At 33.5% G+C, this 18380-nt stretch overlaps 1 protein-coding gene across 4 annotated transcripts; it reads right to left on the bottom strand.

The window, feature by feature from the left end:
• Nucleotides 1–841: 841 nt before the first annotated feature.
• Nucleotides 842–16760, bottom strand: LOC110031490 (DNA topoisomerase 1 beta-like). Of its 4 annotated transcripts, none has more exons than XM_020734709.1 (18): nucleotides 16233–16760; nucleotides 16089–16149; nucleotides 9033–9517; nucleotides 7476–8915; nucleotides 7145–7348; nucleotides 6284–6364; nucleotides 5843–5902; nucleotides 5627–5721; nucleotides 5392–5548; nucleotides 5107–5232; nucleotides 3405–3485; nucleotides 3239–3329; nucleotides 2993–3147; nucleotides 2083–2151; nucleotides 1895–1984; nucleotides 1726–1829; nucleotides 1482–1650; nucleotides 842–1192 (listed from the first exon to the last, which is right to left on the bottom strand). In XM_020734709.1, exons 3-18 carry the CDS (start codon nucleotides 9480–9482, stop codon nucleotides 1124–1126), a joined length of 3441 nt encoding a protein of 1146 aa, XP_020590368.1. In that variant the 5' UTR covers nucleotides 9483–9517; nucleotides 16089–16149; nucleotides 16233–16760; the 3' UTR covers nucleotides 842–1123. The 4 variants fall into 4 exon arrangements, with proteins under 4 accessions (XP_020590368.1, XP_020590369.1, XP_020590366.1 ...); XM_020734710.1 differs by having other exon boundaries at nucleotides 7476–8540; nucleotides 8658–9517; XM_020734711.1 differs by having other exon boundaries at nucleotides 843–1192; nucleotides 7476–9085; nucleotides 9341–9517.
• Between the last annotated feature and the right edge of the window lie 1620 nt (nucleotides 16761–18380).

The following is an 18380-nucleotide window of genomic DNA, read 5'->3' on the forward strand; positions in this document are numbered from 1 at the left end:
AGTCTATTGCTCGTCGTATATCCCTCCTTCTGATTCATCTCTTCTTTTGATCATTCACTTTATCGAAGAGGAAGATTTACTCAAACAAGAGAATAATACGACGAATATAAATAGACAAACTTGTGAAAACTTCAAAAAAAAAAAAAGAAAGAAGAGAGAAAAAGAACGGAAATACATCCCCCCACCCCACCCCCCATGTAGCTCATAAAATCAAAAGAACGGAAATACATCCCCCACCCCACCCCCCATGTAGCTCATAAAATCAAAAGAAGCAAATCTAATGATATTTAGCACTCGCAACAACTCCCTTCATTAGTTGAAGATTTAATGACTTCTGCCTCTATTTTTGTTTTGCTTTTTTCTTTCTGCAGGCTATGATGTCGTGCATTTGGTTGGCACTGATTGGGATTTCAACTGAATGAATGTAGAGTTAATTTGACACTTAATTTAACCTAATGCATCCCTAACTTTGGCACTTTTCTTAATACCGTTTCAACTCTTTTTAGCAATGTTTCAAGCATTATATATACACATAAACTAACTAGTCCAAAATACATGTTTTTTTGTTTATACAAGTTTTTTCATTGCTATTAAAGGAAGATTTACATGAACATCACTTAATTCCCAAGCATTTACAAATCTAACGCAATTATCAAAGAACAAAAAGATATTAAATCAATCAAACATGGTATGCATGCAAATGCCCCCCTCACATTGTTTCATAAAAGCTTATTTGCATGTGGATGCCACAGAGAAACTACAGCAGGACAGAATCAGAATGAATAGTTCATATCAGAAACAAAGCTGCTCATAAAATTCCAGGAATTTCTATATATATTTGAAGTTCAAAATGAATAAACTAAAAGGAAAATATATTCAACAGAATAAAAATGTGAGATGAGTATTTATCTCAATTGTTCCAGCTCTGTTAAGATTTAGGGTCCATTTCCCACTAAGTTAAAAACAAATAAAAAGGAGAGGGAAAAAAAAAAGCAGCATGAACATATCTACTCATAAATATGACTACACTTGAAGAAATTTCCGAGCATAAGAATTATACGAATGGGAATCATAGCAATGCCATAATCTCAGATATTATGGCTGATGGGGCTTTTCTCAATGGCTAAAATCTGAATTCTGGGTCCACATCCATTGCCCATGCAAATTTTGCAAGAAGCGACTTGTTGAATATCTGCAGCAAAAAAGAAAATGAGTGTTAGATATGCAAATACATAAGAATTGAATGGTATGCATGGAGATCTTTCTATATTGTATATAAATACATTGCAGGGCATCCTGGCGTGGCTCATAAATAAAAGTGACATGAAAAAAGGGTTAAAAAGCTGCAAGTTTTGCTTGTGAAAGTTGATTTCATCTTCCGAATAGTAAATTGCGGAGTAACTCCATTAATTTTATCTCCTTTTCTAGAATCGAACAGCAGATGCAGCATGGGACGGAGCAGAAAGAATAAAATGATATACCTTCTCAATGGGAACTTCATTACGCTTGCACCATGCAACAGATATCCTAGGATCAAGGTAATTAATCTTAGAAGTGCCTAGAGCAACGGTCTTCAGATCCTCCTTGGTCTTCTTACTCAATTCCATTTTCTCTATTTTATGATCGATCTGAATAATCCTTTTCTCCAGCCTGCAAGGTTGGCATAATTAAGTGGCCTGAAGTAAAGATTTACAAATCTAAGGCATAGTGTGTTTAAATCCATACAACTCAGGGGCCACATTCTTCTTCAATTTTCCATCTGCATCCATCCCCAAAGGCTTCCCTCTTTTTGCTTTGCCCAAATCAACCTCGAGATCCTTCCTTTGGTCCTACATGAATCAGCAGAGAAATTAACCAACAAAACTCTCTCTCTCTCTCTCTCTCTATATATAACCTTCAACTCATTTATCTTTTCATCTAATCTCGACATCTGGGCATCATGAGACTTTGAAACACTTCTTTGATGATTGCATATTATAGCAACCTATAATTAAAAGAATATACAGGATGAAAATAATATAAACTAATCAATATCATTAAGCAAGCACTATCAAATTTTACAGTGCAAGAATAGAAAATTACCTCTTTGTTGGCTATCTGATATACTGCAACCTTTTCTAATACATTTCCATCCGTGGTTTCTTTGCTCAACTATTTAAATGAATAAAGTTGTTACAACGTCTTCAATTACGTTAGTAAAAAGACATAAAAAACATGATCATGCTAAACACACAGAGTCAGCATAACAACAAAAAATCCAATGTGTTGTCAAACCCAAGCATAAAGGTTGCCATATAAACTAGCAATGCCGTAACTATAAATTATAGTGTGTCAGTAACAAGATAGTGGGGCAAACTAGACAAAGGCAATTCTTAAAAGACTAAATAGAAAAATATTTGTATAATCAAAATTATAATCATTTTTCAAAACTAGCAAGGATAAAAATCAAAATGAGTTTTTTTCTAGATGAGAATATTCAGCATAGGTGAGTGAGATACTTGATAAATTTTTCAATGTAGAATGTGAAAGTATGATCAACTTTAGTTATCTTAATATCATGAATAGTAACAAATAATAACAAAGCTTTTTATATGTATAGTTGCTTTAATAAAACGGAAGTTGAGAAGACTTTAAAGAAAATGAAATGTGAAAAAGCAAGACCCGATAATATTCTAATAGAAGTGTGAAAATATTTAGAAAATCTGAGAATTTTTTGCTTATAAAACTTTTAAATATTATTTTAAAAGCTAAAAAAATGTCTGATGAGTAGAGAAAGAGTCTATTGGTACCTATTTTTAAGAATAAAAGGGATGCACAAAAGTGTGCAAATTATAGAGGAATTAAGTTTATATGACATTCATTAAACTTATTGGAGAGAGAAATTAAACATAAGTTACGGCAAAATATTTGTTTTTTCAAAATCAATTTGGAAAAATTTGATTGTATCCACAGTTATCGTTGGGGATAACTTTTCTGCTACAAGTAAGATTACCATGTCATCCAATGTAATGGAAGCATTATATGTACGGAAAACTTTAGCAGTAAGGCCGGGCATGAGTTCCTTCAGGTGAGCATTGAGTTTACTTGTATCTAACAAATCGAAAAGATCATCCCCGTCAGCCTTCTTCCTTCCATCATTCCTTTTCGCTAATGAAACAGAGAAAAGGTAAGGAAATAGATGATAAGCGATGTGATTATCGAATAGATACAACACAGCTAAAATCTGGACTGTGTTTACCAGATTGGAACTCTCCAATTGCTTTGTAGACAGGCAACTCAACTTCCACAGTATTGAAATATCTAATTGAATCTTTACCAAGAAAGTCAAACTGGATAAAAATAAAATAATGCTTATAAGAACCAGATCCAACAATAAATCATAATTTCAAACAAAATGTCTATACCTGCAACTTGTTTGGTGGAAGTAGTGTAACATTCTCCACTTTCAAAGTGCAGCAACCAACAGTATCAGCCTCATCATCATCCTAGAATGCACTCAAAAAGTTCTACTGAGAAGACTTGTCTTGTATCAAAATAAACAAAGCAATTTTTCTTTTAAAAGAGTTGCCATCCCAATAAAAATCAATGCAAAAATAAAAGCAAAACAACAAAGTCATTATTGATTGATAAAAAATGCCATCCCGTCTTCCTACTTTCTGCATTCTCAAAGAAATGACATCAAAGAATAACTTATTTTTGGTCCTTTCAAGTCCTTTTTTTAGACTGGGATTTTGTTAATGGCCTCATAAATTGGATCTAAATGAATAACTTGTGCATGTTTTGGTATTGTTGCAATTCGGGAGTGGGTAGGGGTGTGGCAGGTTTGGGTGATGAGAAACCAATACCAGAAAATTCAAAGTTGCTACAGCTCATCTATTTTAAATTTCTTCCAACATAAACCTTTATTAAACATATTGATATAGAGAGACGATTCCCTCCAGCAATCTACTACATGAATCTCTATATAGAAGCTGATTCGACCAACGTTCTCAGCTATTTAGAACTTCACATCTCCTATGAATCCTTTCATATTCTTCTTCACAGAGAAATGATGGCTTCTCATATGTGACATTGACTCGTGTACAGCATAAGGAAAAATAAAATTAAGCAAATATGTACATGTCTTTGCCATTTGTTTCATTCAAACAGTAAAAGCATATCAAACGCATAAAATAAAATTGTATCATTTGATTAAATCTGTTACATAAAACCATCATATATGCACAAGTGAGACATGGATAAAGCTCTATTAATTGAAACAAGATTTAAGAGCATATCAGAAAAAAGTTGTTTTAGACAAGGCAAAAGATCATGAAAACCTTCTAAGAAAATTACAGCGGTAATTTCACTACTATACAAAATATGGAATTAGAGTAATGGCATAACAACCACATTTCTCTAATTAAATCTACATGGAAGCATCTCAAGTGAAATTATAGGATTTATTAAACTACACTATCAGCATTCCAGTTTTAACACTGAATTTTTAATGAAGTGACAATATGATCTGTTAAAAATGTACTGAAATGAGCCCCTTAGAAGGTGGATAGAGATACTATCTCATATACTAGCACACTTCACATGCCAAATACAACTGAGTTTAGCAGAAAGAACATAAACTGCCACAAAACTGATCCAAAAGAGCATGCAGAAAGACAGCAGAAATGGAAATCATCCCTCGGCACAGAATTTTGTGTTGAGAAATGCCAAAAAGCTAAAAGGCTTGAAAAACATGATTCTATAACTTGCAATTAAAAGCTTAAAGAGTAACATTCATGAAATTGACTGAAGAGTGATTATACAGTAGAATAGTACATCAACAAACGCATATCAAACATTCATGCAAGTGACAGATCATAAAGTATAATAGCATATCTTGCCATGCTTATCAGTATCTTGCCAATTTTAGTGGTTTCTGAATATGCCAGAAAATCTCAACAAAGCTCATAAAAGAACCATGCAGGACACAATTACATAATCAGAAACTTTGCAATATAAGCATAGAGAAGTTGAAAGCACAAGATGTGAACAATAACAGCACAGCCAAAAAAGGTAAAGCAAAGCTTGACGAGGACAACAGAAAATTTACATTGATTACAACTATACCTTCTCATTGCCTGCCCTTAGTGCTAGCTTATCAATGAGATATGTGGCTACAGCAATCTGTCTCTTTGTAGCATCTTTACTGGTAAAATCTTTTGTATAGTTTGCACGAATGTTTTGTATGTATTTCTGCAAAAAAAAAAAAAAAAAAAAATACAAAAAAAAATGATGTCAACATGGTATTACTGAGAAAAAAAATGAAGAAGATAAACAGAATGACAAAAGCTTTAACGGTCTCTGTTCATTAAGAGCAACATCTCATAATGCATTCATGCTAAATTATGTTACCTTCAACATTCTTGCCTTTTCATACTTCTCTTTGTCACTTTGACCCTTCAAAGAGCTGCTCGCCGCCAGAAAAACGTATTTGTACTCTTTCGAATTGACTGGATCACTCCAATAAGCTAGCCAGGTGACAGTATTGTCACGCTTTACCTCTTTCCACCTGAAAAAAACAAACTTAGAAGCATAAATCATAAATCATTTCATAATTATCTTCCTTTTATAAAATTGTGATCGTCACCTTTCACCAGGTATAGGACACTCAGGAATTGGGGCACTTTTGCCAATGTTAATTGTAATGTCTCTTGGTCTAATGCGCCTTTTCAGTTTTCCCATCTGCCACAGTGGAAACAATAAAACAAACAAAAGGAGTCATAAACTGAAGAGAAAAACTAACTTATTTACTCATCACAGACAGTTTAATTCAGGGAAAACAAATGCAACAAAGAGTGCAAACCTTCGGGTGTTCTCCACGGCCACGGAATAATCCTGGCGGTTCCACCCTGAAATTTCCAACCTGGAAGAAGCACGTGACAGAACTGGGTAAAATACTTCTATAAATGATGATTGATGATATGGATACAGCATTCACAAAGCACAAAGACTATATGATGATGATGATTTTGTATGTAAATCATTTGTTGATGAATAACTTGACCTGTTAGCAACAGAAACAGAAATAATATGATCAATTGAAACCATAAACATTTTTACAAAGCATCACATGGCATAGAAAAATATAGCAAAAATTAAAAGACCAAAGACAGATAATGTTCAAATAGACTCCTGTTCACACGAACTGAGAATCATTGTATTATTCTTTGCTTAAACTAATCCACAAACATTTAATTATGCAACGAGAAGGATACAATATTTCAAAAAGAAGCATAAGCTATACCTTCTCTTTTACTCCATCAACAATAGCCCACATATATTTCTCTTCTTGCTTCATCTTATCTTCTTTTAGCTGCTTCTTCTCCTACACAAATTTAAGAAGAAAATTTTCTGTTAGACATGTCATCCCATGAGATATTCAAACCTTTCTTGACAAAAAAAAAAAAAAAAAAAAAAAAAAAAAGACAAAAAGGAAAATTGAACCATATCTGGGCAAGAAATTTAAATAACAAAAATAAATAGAACTGCATTCCGAAAAATATAGTTCATATAAAATAAGCATTCAATACATCTTCAGCTCAGTGATCATTTTATTCAGCTAAGGAAAACATAAGAATTCAAGAAATTACTTCAAAAAGAAAGAATCACGAGCAACACATGGTATTGTTAATGATTTTTTAATAGTTAATGTGCTTTCTTAATTTTATTTGATGAAACAATAATTCCTATTTGCCATCAAACTAACCATCAGCAGCTATATAAAACCTCCTTTAGTTTGATGATATTGTAAACATACGCATAAAAACTACCCAAGCCAAAAACAAATTTTGATATTCAACAATGAATCTCAAATAGATTGTTAATTGGATTCCAAATAAATGATGGTTACTGTGAAATAAAAACTTAGTGAAAGCATATTCTATTCCAAACAAGCTGCAGTAATAGGTCTTTGCAATGAATAGTCAAATCATGTTCAGCATTCTGCTTTCTGTTCCTTCACAAAAAACAGGCGGAATTCTAAAACCACACATAACCTTGTTAATCCTCAAGTTTGCACCCAACCTATCAATGTCTATGTCCCCACAAAAAAAACATAGCTCAACAAAGCAATGAAGATTCTGAGGCAATCAGATGTAGAACTTACCTCTGAACTCATCTGCTTTTTCTTTTCCTTCTCTCTTAGATGCCACTCATAGATAGGAGTGAAATCGCAAAGCTCAAACTTTTTAATGACATGATTTTTGCCAAGTATTTGCCTCCAATCATTCATGAAGTTCTCAATGAAATCAATGAATTTAGGCTTTGTGGCATAATCTGTGTCCTTCATGACGGCAAACATTGTAGCAACCTGAAAAATAACTAGAAAAATAAGAGCAGGAATTAAAAATATTTTGAAAACCTCTAAGCAAGTGACCACAACTATAATGAATGGTGCATCAAGAATTAAGATGTAGTAAATTTTTCTATAACATCACCTCCTCTTGCTCAGGAGTCAAATCAACTGGCTGACCATTGTAGAGCATTTTAATCCCATGAGGATTGTATGGCGGAGGAAAAATAACACCATTATGCTCCAAGGTAGTCCACTTCAGCCCTCCACCAGAGCCAGGAGGTACTTTAGATGACTTGGAATATTTTGAGTCCTTCAGTGTTCTCATCTGCTTACCATCTTTCTTAAATGACGTAGTTTTTTTAATTTCATTCTTCACAGATACTTGATTTCCAGAAAAAACTGTCTTTTTCATTCTCTGAGAAATTGGTATATGGTCATCATCCATCATCTGCTCTTTATTAACTAGTTCTTCCCGTTTAAATTTAATGGAAGATGAGCCATCTAGAAGTTTTGCTTTCTTAACAGAGGTCTCAGCCGAGTTATTATTGTCATCAAAAGGCCTTTTACTTGAGCCTTTGGAGTGTGTCAAGCCATCAATTGATTCTTTCTTGGCATAACCATTTGCCACAATTTTAGAAGGAAAAAAATTCTCATTGGAGTTTAATTTAATAGATGCAGCACCCTCGATCTTTGCTTGAAGTCTAGAAAGCAAAGGTTTTTCATCTTCTGAATCAGAAGCAGATTCCTTGATGCTTACCTTTGCTGCCAGTAAGGAATTGCTACTGTGAGGTGCTAAAGAAGCAGAAATAAATTTAGCACTCAAGGGAACATTATCATCATCATCAGAACCATCAGAACTTCTTGCTTTCCCTGATATGGTTTGGACAGAAGATTTACTTGTTAAACCACTGGCCATTGACTGCTTCGGTGCCTTTAGAACAGCCGTGGAATTATTTCCCTTTGAGGATGAACTAATTCTAAAGCTTAAAGGCATATTATCAATGGAATCATCGGAATTCTCAGCCACAAAAGACTTGCCAGAATGGGATGCCTTCATCTGGTCCCTAGAAACCAAATTCCGACCCACTGAGCCTATTGCATTGTCATGAACAAAAGAAGAAGCATTTGAGCTTACAGACTTGGACTTTTCAGATGAAATTTTGGAAGAAGGTGCAGCTGTATCCTTCTTCATCCCTAAACTTTTATCCTTGGAAGCATTGTCATGAACAAAAGAAGAAGCATTTGAGCTTACAGACTGGAACTTTTCAGATGAAATTTTGGAAGAAGGTGCAGCTGTATCCTTCTTCATCCCTAAACTTTTAACCTTGGAAGCATGCACCATGCTAGATGTACGTTCTGCAATAAATCCAACACTATTTTGAGAAACGGAATTCTCAGCCACAAAAGACTTGCCAGAATGGGATGCCTTCATCTGGTCCCTAGAAACCAAATTCTGGCCCACTGAGCCTATTGCATTGTCATGAACAAAAGAAGAAGCATTTGAGCTTACGGACTTGGACTTTTCAGATGAAATTTTGGAAGAAGGTGCAGCTGTATCCTTCTTCATCCCTAAACTTTTATCCTTGGAAGCATTGTCATGAACAAAAGAAGAAGTATTTGAGCTTACAGACTTGAACTTTTCAGATGAAATTTTGGAAGAAGGTGCAGCTGTATCCTTCTTCATCCCTAAACTTTTAACCTTGGAAGCATGCACCATGCTAGATGTACGTTCTGCAATAAATCCAACACTATTTTGAGAAACGGAATTCTCAGCCACAAAAATCTTGCCAGAATGGGATGCCTTCATCTGGTTCCTAGAAACCAAATTCTGACCCGCTGAGCCTATTGCATTGTCATGAACAAAAAAAGAAGCATTTGAGCTTACAGACTTGGACTTTTCAGATGAAATTTTGGAAGAAGGTGCAGCTGTATCCTTCATCCCTAAACTTTTATCCTTGGAAGCATGCACCATGCTAGATGTACGTTCTTTAAAAAATCCAACACTATTTTGAGACGATAATAACTTCCTAGAAGAGGAATTTAACTGATTTTGCTTGGATGATGGATTAGTTCTCTTAAAAATTGCAGGCCCATCATCATCTTCTCCATTGTCTGAAAAAACTTGGTTAACACAACTATGAACCGCCATTGTTCCTTTTTAAAATCAGTCTGACTATTTTAAGCCTGCAAATGTAGAATAAAGAATTAATCAACATTAAACAAAGATAAGAAATTAAAATCTCCATTTTTTATTGAAGCTAATAAAAAAGATACATTAATCCAAGAATTTATTTGTAAGACAAAACTCAAAGATAAGGTAAGGTTAAAAAAAATAATGATAAAAGTTTGAATTCAGATCTTTAAGTATACAGATGACAACTTCAATTAAGTTATCATCAATTTCATAAGTAATAGCTACAATCCACATAAATCCTCCTTCTTCCCATTATCTCACATGTATCATCACAAAATTGCACTTATAAATCAACAACACCCATGGGAAATAATGAACATGATGGTGGAAAATAATGGGCCAGACATAGAAATATCAAAATGATTATATTTCCTCAGTTTCTTCCTAGCAGAGATTGAACATAAATAAAACAAGTGTTGCTGATTTATGTTCACTTATAAAATATGTTTTTGCTAAAAGTCTAGCATTGAACCTTTATATGCTCTCATATGTTTTGCATTTAGCAGTGAATACTCAATTGCACCCTACAACACTTTTTCTAGTTGACGGAGTTGTTATGATTCAGGTATCATTATTTTCAAGGGAATCTCTTCTTTCACAACATTTTTCCAAGCAAGAATAATAAAGGTCTCTTGGATTGAATTTGAGACATACACATTATCTACGTGATGAACAAAAGATTTCTAATATAATGATAATTTTTCATGTTAAAAATTCTTCTATCGAGTATTTTGTGCATTCTTGCGCTTCTTCTTTCTCTTGGTGTTCATGATGTGTTGACCAACCACTGTGTGAATACTTGGGGTTCCGGTGATTTGCATTTCTAATTTTACACGTCCCTTACATGCTCACTGGATTCTTCTTTTCTGGTGTACACACAGAGTTCTTGATTTTTGGTGGGAACTGTGAGAGACTTTAGCAGAATAACAAGTTCATTTTCAAAGTGATTTGTGATCGTGGGGACAAGAGTGGGTTCATCATTGATACAATGGAGATGAGCTTGAAGTTCCTAGATGGTATCCTAAATCTGATATTCTCTCCAACTCTCCCCGTGAATATTAGATTTAGGGTAATATGATTGGTTTCAAAGAATGCGACATCCATGGAGTTGTTGAATTTTCTTGTTTCTGAAGAGTAGAATTTATACCCCTTTTTGTTTAAAGAGTAGCCCATAAAGATGCATTTGATTAACCTGAGTTCAAGTTTGGTCTGATTAGGTAAATGTAGATGAACAAAAGCGACGCAACCAAAAATTTTTATTAGTAGGTTAGAAGTGAATGACTGAATATGTGGGTAGAAAATATTATTAGAGTTGTTAAAGTTTAGCACTCTGTTGGACATCCTATTTATGAGATAGTGGATGTAAAAATTGCATTCCCTCAGAAGTGCTTAGGTAAATTGTTAGTGAATAGAATTGACAGGGTCATTTCAAGGAAATGTACATTCTTTTTCTCAGCCACATCATTTTGTTGGTATGTCAACACAAATGTTTATATGAATTATCTTATTTTTGAGTAGACAAAGGTTGAGAGTGGAGTTCTACAAGTCTTTTGCATTATCGATTTTGAGAAGTTCTATTTTGCTTTAAAATTGGGTGAGAATCATACTGTGGGAGGTTTTAAATATATTGGCAATTTCATATTTTTTTTCATGAGAAAGACCTAAGTGGTTCTGGAGTGGTCATCAATGAATGTGACAAACCACCTAGCCTCATTTGCATTTTTTTTCTTTTGAGATCACCCAGATATCACTATGAACCATAGAGGAGAGATGTGTTGGTTTGTATTTGAGGATTGGGTAAACTTGTCGAGTATGTTTAGCTAGTTGGCAGTTTCACAATTATAAGAACAAGACTTTTAATTGAAAAATAAATGAGGGTATAATTTTTCAATATAATAGAAGTTAGGATGTCGAAGACAAAAATATCATGACATAACTTGATTTTTATGAGAAATAGATTCATATACAACACTTAACACAAATGATTATGAATGATGGGACATCCTAATGAGCAAATAAAGTCCATGATATATATCAACGCTTTCAATCACCTTCCCAAGTGCATCATCTAAAATTCACACAAATTATAGTAAAATTTAGTAACATAATTCATATCACGAATGAGTTTACTTATAATCGGTAAATTACAGTAAAGTTTAGAAAGCGCAGATTGAAGAGTAAGATCATTTATGAGTTTCACACTTTCTCTTCATTTCACAGATGAGATGGAGTCATTCGCATTCTAACTGCAGTATTGTGTTTGCAAGAATGGAATGATTGGAAAGCAAAGATATCACTTGTCATGTGATAAAATGATCCAAAGTCCACTATCAAAAGCAAATTCTTCCTTCTGAGAGCAATAAGAGTAGGTGGAAGACTTCCTTGATATGCTAGAACGCTAGTAGAAGACTCGTAATATTGTCCCAAAAGCCTTTGGAGAGCTTCAATTTGTTCCTTGTTGAACGAACTCTATTCGTTGAATGGACTCTGTTTGTGAGGCTTGTCTTCCTTTGATGTTGTGTATGCTTATTTTTTCTATCACATTTGATTTTACTAAGCTAACAATCTGTGGTTTTCCATAAATTTTCCAACACTTCTTCAAATGACTAAGGTTTTTACCATGTTCACACAAAGATCTATTCCAATTTGATTTGTTGTTTAGTGATATAATGATTTGTGAGTGTATAAAGCCGACTTGTCAATATTTGATATAATGGGATTAACTGTTATCATGAGTTTCTTCCTACTCTCTTCCCTTCGTACTTTTCAGCAAAGGCTTCAACCAAATGAAAGAAGAGGTTTGTTCTCATAATCCTTCCTCTGATTTTGTCTAGTTCATTGTTGAGTCCTAGAAGAAACTTGATGCTTCTCTTTTGTTAAACAATTGTTTTGTAAATGATAGAATCTTATGAGTACCTCCATGTGTATGTTTTATAAATATCTAGTTGGGGTCAATATTTTAAAAATATTGAAATGTTAACATTCAACTCACCTTGTCACGGGTCATATAATATAGCTTCAATCTCAAACAATTCAAAAATATTGTCAATACTTGAATATGTTTCCCTTCCAACATCTCATATTTATTTTGTCGTTTTGTACAAGAGAGTTTTTTTCTAATTTCCCTGGTCATGGAGTTACCCTAGTTGTGGAATTAACAAGCCATAACATGATTATGTGATCTTTAATATTTTATATATGATGTTTAGGATTAGTAACTTATGGTATTTTTTCTTTGGTGAGATTATCATCTTTTTCTTCACCAAATGTGTATAAAAACAAAGATTGAAACCATTAGACGAAAATCTTGTCATGTATTTTGTGATTAGTAATGCAAGAATAGACTTCAGATGATGCAGAATCAAACATTCTAGGTTCCGGTTCAAATAAGGAACAAATAGCTCTTTGTCGTATTTGGCCATCATCAGAATATCCACTGTTGTCCGTTGTCAACAGGATTTCCACTAAAAAACTAAACTATCTGTTGTCAACATAAAATTTTCATTGGAGAGAAAACTATGTCACCGACACAGAATTTCCACCCAAAACTGTTTGTCACTAACACATGATCGCCACCACAGAGATGTGGGTCAGACCTGATTGTGACAGGCAAGGTCTTGAATTACACTGGAGAAAAAATTCCAATGAGCGAGAGCATTTGAATTCCGTTGGAGAGAGAAAGTTCGGACCTTGCCAAGTGGATTTGATTTCCAATAAAATGTCCCCATCTCCTTCAGATTTGTGAGCTACGATGTTTGATGCAAAACCAAAGGCAAAAAATTGATCATACCGACTTATGATTTCTACTAGACAAAGAAAACTGCATGTTCATGATTATAATTTCCACTAGAGACAAAATCCCGAGATTCCTATCTCTGCGGACTTCTCTGTGTGAAAACAGTCGGAGTCACGGGCGCTTGCGGGAAACAGAGTGACGGAAGCCTGGGTGCAGAGAGGCAGTGGAAGTTTGTCTGGCTGGAAACTGCGATCCGACAAGTGAAGGGAGCTGGAGCAAAAGAGTGCCTGCAAGCTGCAAAGAGGAATCCAGCAGCTGAAAGGAGGTCTAGGGTTCTTCCCTAGCTCTGATACTATCTATAATTTAGAGTAAAAACTATCCCTTTCTCATTAAGCAAATAAAAAATATATATACAACTTAGACTAACCCTCATACTATTGAAGTGAAATTCAAGTCACATGATAAAAAGGGAAGAAATAAAAATACAATAATAAATAATCAAGGGAGAATAATTTCTCTCGCTCAAATGTAATAGCGGACTCACAATTTCCTAAGCCGGATATGAATATCAAAATGTAATTTCATGTATACATTAAATAAGAAGAAACCTAAAGTAGGATAAACATATTGTTTAAATTAGTGTCACTAAGTCACTGAGTTACATTCCAAGAACTATTATTGTCTAAAGAACTTCCATTCTCAAAGATTGAGCTTTATTTTAATTTATGTTAAACAATATCCATTTAATAAAATAGTTAGCCCAACTGAGAAGGCTGCTATATCCATTGCTATAAACTTAACTCAACCCTCCTCATTCGGGTTGTTTAATTTTTCAAAGGACGGATATCCTATTCTAAAGAAAAACACGTAATATCTTAAAAATTAAGGAAAGTGTAAACTTATTTTAATTGAAGTTTATTCTCTTTCATATTAATTTCTAGAGGAATGTTCGTTTCTTTTTGGTATTATTTCTATATGAAATATCTTATCCTCCTTTGGTATTAAATTCTTCTAACTTTTATTCTTAATTCTTTGCATAGAGGCATTTCTTATGAATATTGGGCATATTGAAATAAGAGAAAATAGAAAGTCTACTAAATCATGCTGAAATTTTTTTCTTTATTTCTTGTGCTAGGTTCCCTAAAAAGGGTCCATGTAAAAAAGAATAAAAATCTCCAAGTTCATAATGCAATATTACTACTAGAAGATAGTTTATTCTTAGCATACATTGCAATTTAATACCAAGATTTGCTCATTCGATCTTGGTGGAAGAAAATGAGAAAATATAATCATTTTGATATTGCAATGTCTAGCCCTTTATTTGTCGCCATCATGTTCATCTTTTCTTATTGTTGTTTTGTTGATTTATAACTATAATTTTGTAAGTGTCATTTCAAAAAGGGGGAAAAGGGAGGATATGTGGATAGTAGCTATTACTTATGAAATTTATGATAACTTAATGGAAGTTGTCATTTATTTACTTAAAGATCTGAATTTAAACTATTATAGTAAACATCAAGAAGAATAATCTATTTAAACACCTCCCAATCCTATGAATTTTTTTTCTTTTCTTAGTTTCAACTGAATTTTCAGGGTTAGCATCTTCTTCATCCTCATCAACTTTCTCCTAAGTAACTTTGTTTTTCTCTGCACTATTATTATCATTCAAAGTGTCGGTATCAATTTCATTAACAATTTGTACTTCAATAATCGGCTTCTCATTTTCTAGATTCAGTAACTTATTCTCCATAAGTGCGGTTATCATATTGAATGAAAAAGAATAAACAAAATAATTAATGATATTTGAATATTATAATTAATGCAACCCATGTTATCGATTTTGTAATAATAATCAAGCAAACTTATTGCCAATATGATATGCATATATGTAAAAAAAAAAAAGATATTTGTATAATAGTGTTTGTATGATGAGATACCCACCTAAGAAGGCAAGCATGCAGTTTAATAGATCTTTATAAATGATAAATATAATAGTAATACCTCTAAGAGTTCAGAGAAAAGGGAAAGTAAAATGAATTTCAAGAAGCGCATAGGAAGAAATCTTTCCTAATGGCATTAGACTTATGTATTTACAAATCAGACATCTAAATTTTCATATTTACACATATCACTTAAATATTTAATATCACATAAAATATACCACTATTACTACTTTTTTAAAAGTGAAATACACATGAATTGTGTGGAATGTATGTAAATTTCACATAATAATTTATACAAATATACATGCACAGATACATACATACATGTACATAATATAAGTACATTTGCTAATCCATTGTTAAATATAAATGCATAACTTGAATATTTTGTAATTTGAAAGTTCAACAAGATTTAAACAAATGTTTTTGGTATAAATAACACCACTATTGTATGCATCAACCATTTTCTGTCAATATTAGCACCTCTGAATGACCTTAAACAGTTTATAATATATATGAAGCATTATGAAACATCAGACTATAGTTTTTTTCCTTGAATTAAAACATTAATCAGTTCACACTTAAACTATATATACATACACAGTTACATACTCAATATTTAGATAATAAAATAGGTCTTAGTAATAATTTTTCTGGTTTTAAATAATAATATGAAATAGGGCTAAGTGACAGAGCTTTAAAAAAAAAAATTTGAGTTCTAGTGAATGAGGATCTTGAAATTTCAAATAAAAGCTAATCTAAACCATGGAAATTTAGAATCTTTAATTTAATCCGGAGTTAGAACAGTGATATGTTCTTTCTTTCCCAAAATAATTCCTAAAGGCTCATAATTTTTTTGTGGCAAAGACCAAAGAGACTTACAATGTTGATTCTGTTGAGCAAACAGCCAACGACAGCCACCAAGACTGGGATACTTGGCTACCTGATCAGCGAACGACGAACTCAGGTTGCAAGCAAGCGATAAAAAGAGAGAAGAAAATCAAGAGATTATGTTTTAGAATAGACCTGCAAGATGCCTCGCGGCCTACACCGGAGACTAGAGATCGATTCGGCGAAGAGACGAGCGGGTGAGGCCTGGAGGCAAAAGAAAGACGCGAGACGTGCGAGTTGTGGCTGCGACGGAATGCTTGGTAGCAGGATTTGAGCAAGATTAAACCTAAATCCTGCTAAACAGCACAAATGACAATTTAAAATCCTACAGGATCTTGAATCCCGTTCTTCTCCGTTTTGCCTTAAATCCTGGATTTAGTACGTCCAGTTCGAAGGTGGATTTACGGGATATGGCGGGGCTGAAGCGCGCAAACGGGGGTGAGAGGAAGGGAGAGGGGAAGACAGAGAGGACGGCGAGTCGGGCAGGAGTACGGGAGCTTCACAGAACTTTGCACGCCGCGATCCCGTCCTTTATATTCCCAGCTAGCTCCAGTGCCGACTATATCGCGACGGTTTCGGAAACGATGGGAGGATGCAGTTAGCCCAAGGCTTCAGGCGGAACTGGTAGTGGGGGTTAACGAGATAGGCGAAGTTTGCGGGCAGGACGTGGTGGCAGCCGAAGATAGCTTTCGGAATTTAATATAATTTTATTTAATATTTACTAATTAATAAATATGATATTAAATTAATTATAATTAATTTTATAAACTTTAAGTAATTATTTTTTAACTAATTAAAAGAAATTCAATTAAATATTAAAAAGTAATTAAGTTTATCAAATTAATTAATTAATTAATAATAACTAATCAATAATTAATTAATGAATAATAATATTACATCATAAAGAATTAGTTTGAGAATTTTTTCTTGATGATTAATTAATTTAATAAATAGTTAATTATTAATCTAAATAATTAGAAATAATGGTTAAGATCAGATTAAATAAACATAATAATTATATTAGCAATATGTAATATTAAACTCATATTTAATCTAACATATTTAATCCTAGAATAAAAATATGTTTGAATTTATTAAATTTGGATTTATAGGAGTTATCATATCCTGCTTGCAGTCAATTAGCCTAGGGCAGTTGAAAATAGGTTTTATTGCTTATTAGCACACTCCATAGCTATTTCTCGTCTGTTGACTAAACTTGTGATTGCGATTAAAGTCGTTGTTCAAGCTGCTTGACAAGCTAACTAGTCGAGTCACCCAAAACTTGAGTTTGAGCTTGATAAAGAATTGAGTTATACTCTAGCTCGTGGCTCGAGGCTCGATAAGCTTGGCTCGTGAGCCTATTATTGAGTTATGCTCAAGTGGGCTCTCTTGCCAGCTTGAGTCACTTGCAACTTATCGTTGATGTGTTCCACTTGAGCTTCATGACGAGTTCCTCTCCTTTGATTTGAGAATTGGGGAGCGAGTGGGCATGAGAGATTCGTTATAAAAGTAGATTAATTACATTTTTGATAGATAAATATATTAACATTATTTTATTTTATTTTATTTTATTACATTATTTTCTTAATTAAAAAATAAGGATAATTACATACAAAATACCCTGAAATATCGATGTTTACAAATAAACCACTCGGGTGTTTTTTTTGAACTACCGAACAGGTGTATTTATGTGTGTCATGATCAAACTATTGAGAACTTGATATAAATGAAAAATATGGGTTGGGGATTTACGTTGAATTTTGATGTTTGAGTGCGAATTTTAAAAATGGATGAAAGATGGTGCTTGATTTGTAAATAATGACCTTTGGTTGGTTTGTACATAATTGCTCGTAAAAATCATTAGCATTAATAATTAACATTAAATAACTTCAAAATCAATTTAAGGGGTCAACAACTAACATTCAAACCAAAGCAGCCGACCAAACTAAGTTTGGCGACCCATGGACCTAAAAAGTCAACCAACTATTCTTAGCCAAGCCGACCGACTGTCCTTAGCCAAGTCGACTGACTGTCCTTGGCGTGATCAACCGTCTAACCAACGTATAAAAGCCGATTATCTACCCTGACTTAGCGAAATCTACCGGATGAACCTAGCCGACCCAAGGACCACCAATTTTAGGCGATTGAATGACGGAGCAGTCGAGCTAGAGTTTTATTTATTTATTTATTCATGTATTTCTTTATGACAAAAATATCTTTCAACGACCTTATTGAAGTAGGGATAAATAGGTATTGTACACTTTATACCCCTCCCCCCCCCCC

Source organism: Phalaenopsis equestris, unplaced genomic scaffold (assembly GCF_001263595.1).
Source record: "Phalaenopsis equestris unplaced genomic scaffold, ASM126359v1 Scaffold000834, whole genome shotgun sequence".
Taxonomy (NCBI): domain Eukaryota; kingdom Viridiplantae; phylum Streptophyta; class Magnoliopsida; order Asparagales; family Orchidaceae; genus Phalaenopsis; species Phalaenopsis equestris.

Coding starts and splice junctions, on each gene's coding strand:
- LOC110031490 (XM_020734707.1), bottom strand. CDS start 9,482: ATGGCGGTTCATAGTTGTGTTAACCAAGTTTTTTCAGACAATGGAGAA. Junction 3,148..3,238: donor AATTGGAGAGTTCCAATCTG/GTAAACACAGTC, acceptor CTGTTTCATTAG/CGAAAAGGAATGATGGAAGG. Junction 1,651..1,725: donor AAGAATGTGGCCCCTGAGTT/GTATGGATTTAA, acceptor CCAACCTTGCAG/GCTGGAGAAAAGGATTATTC.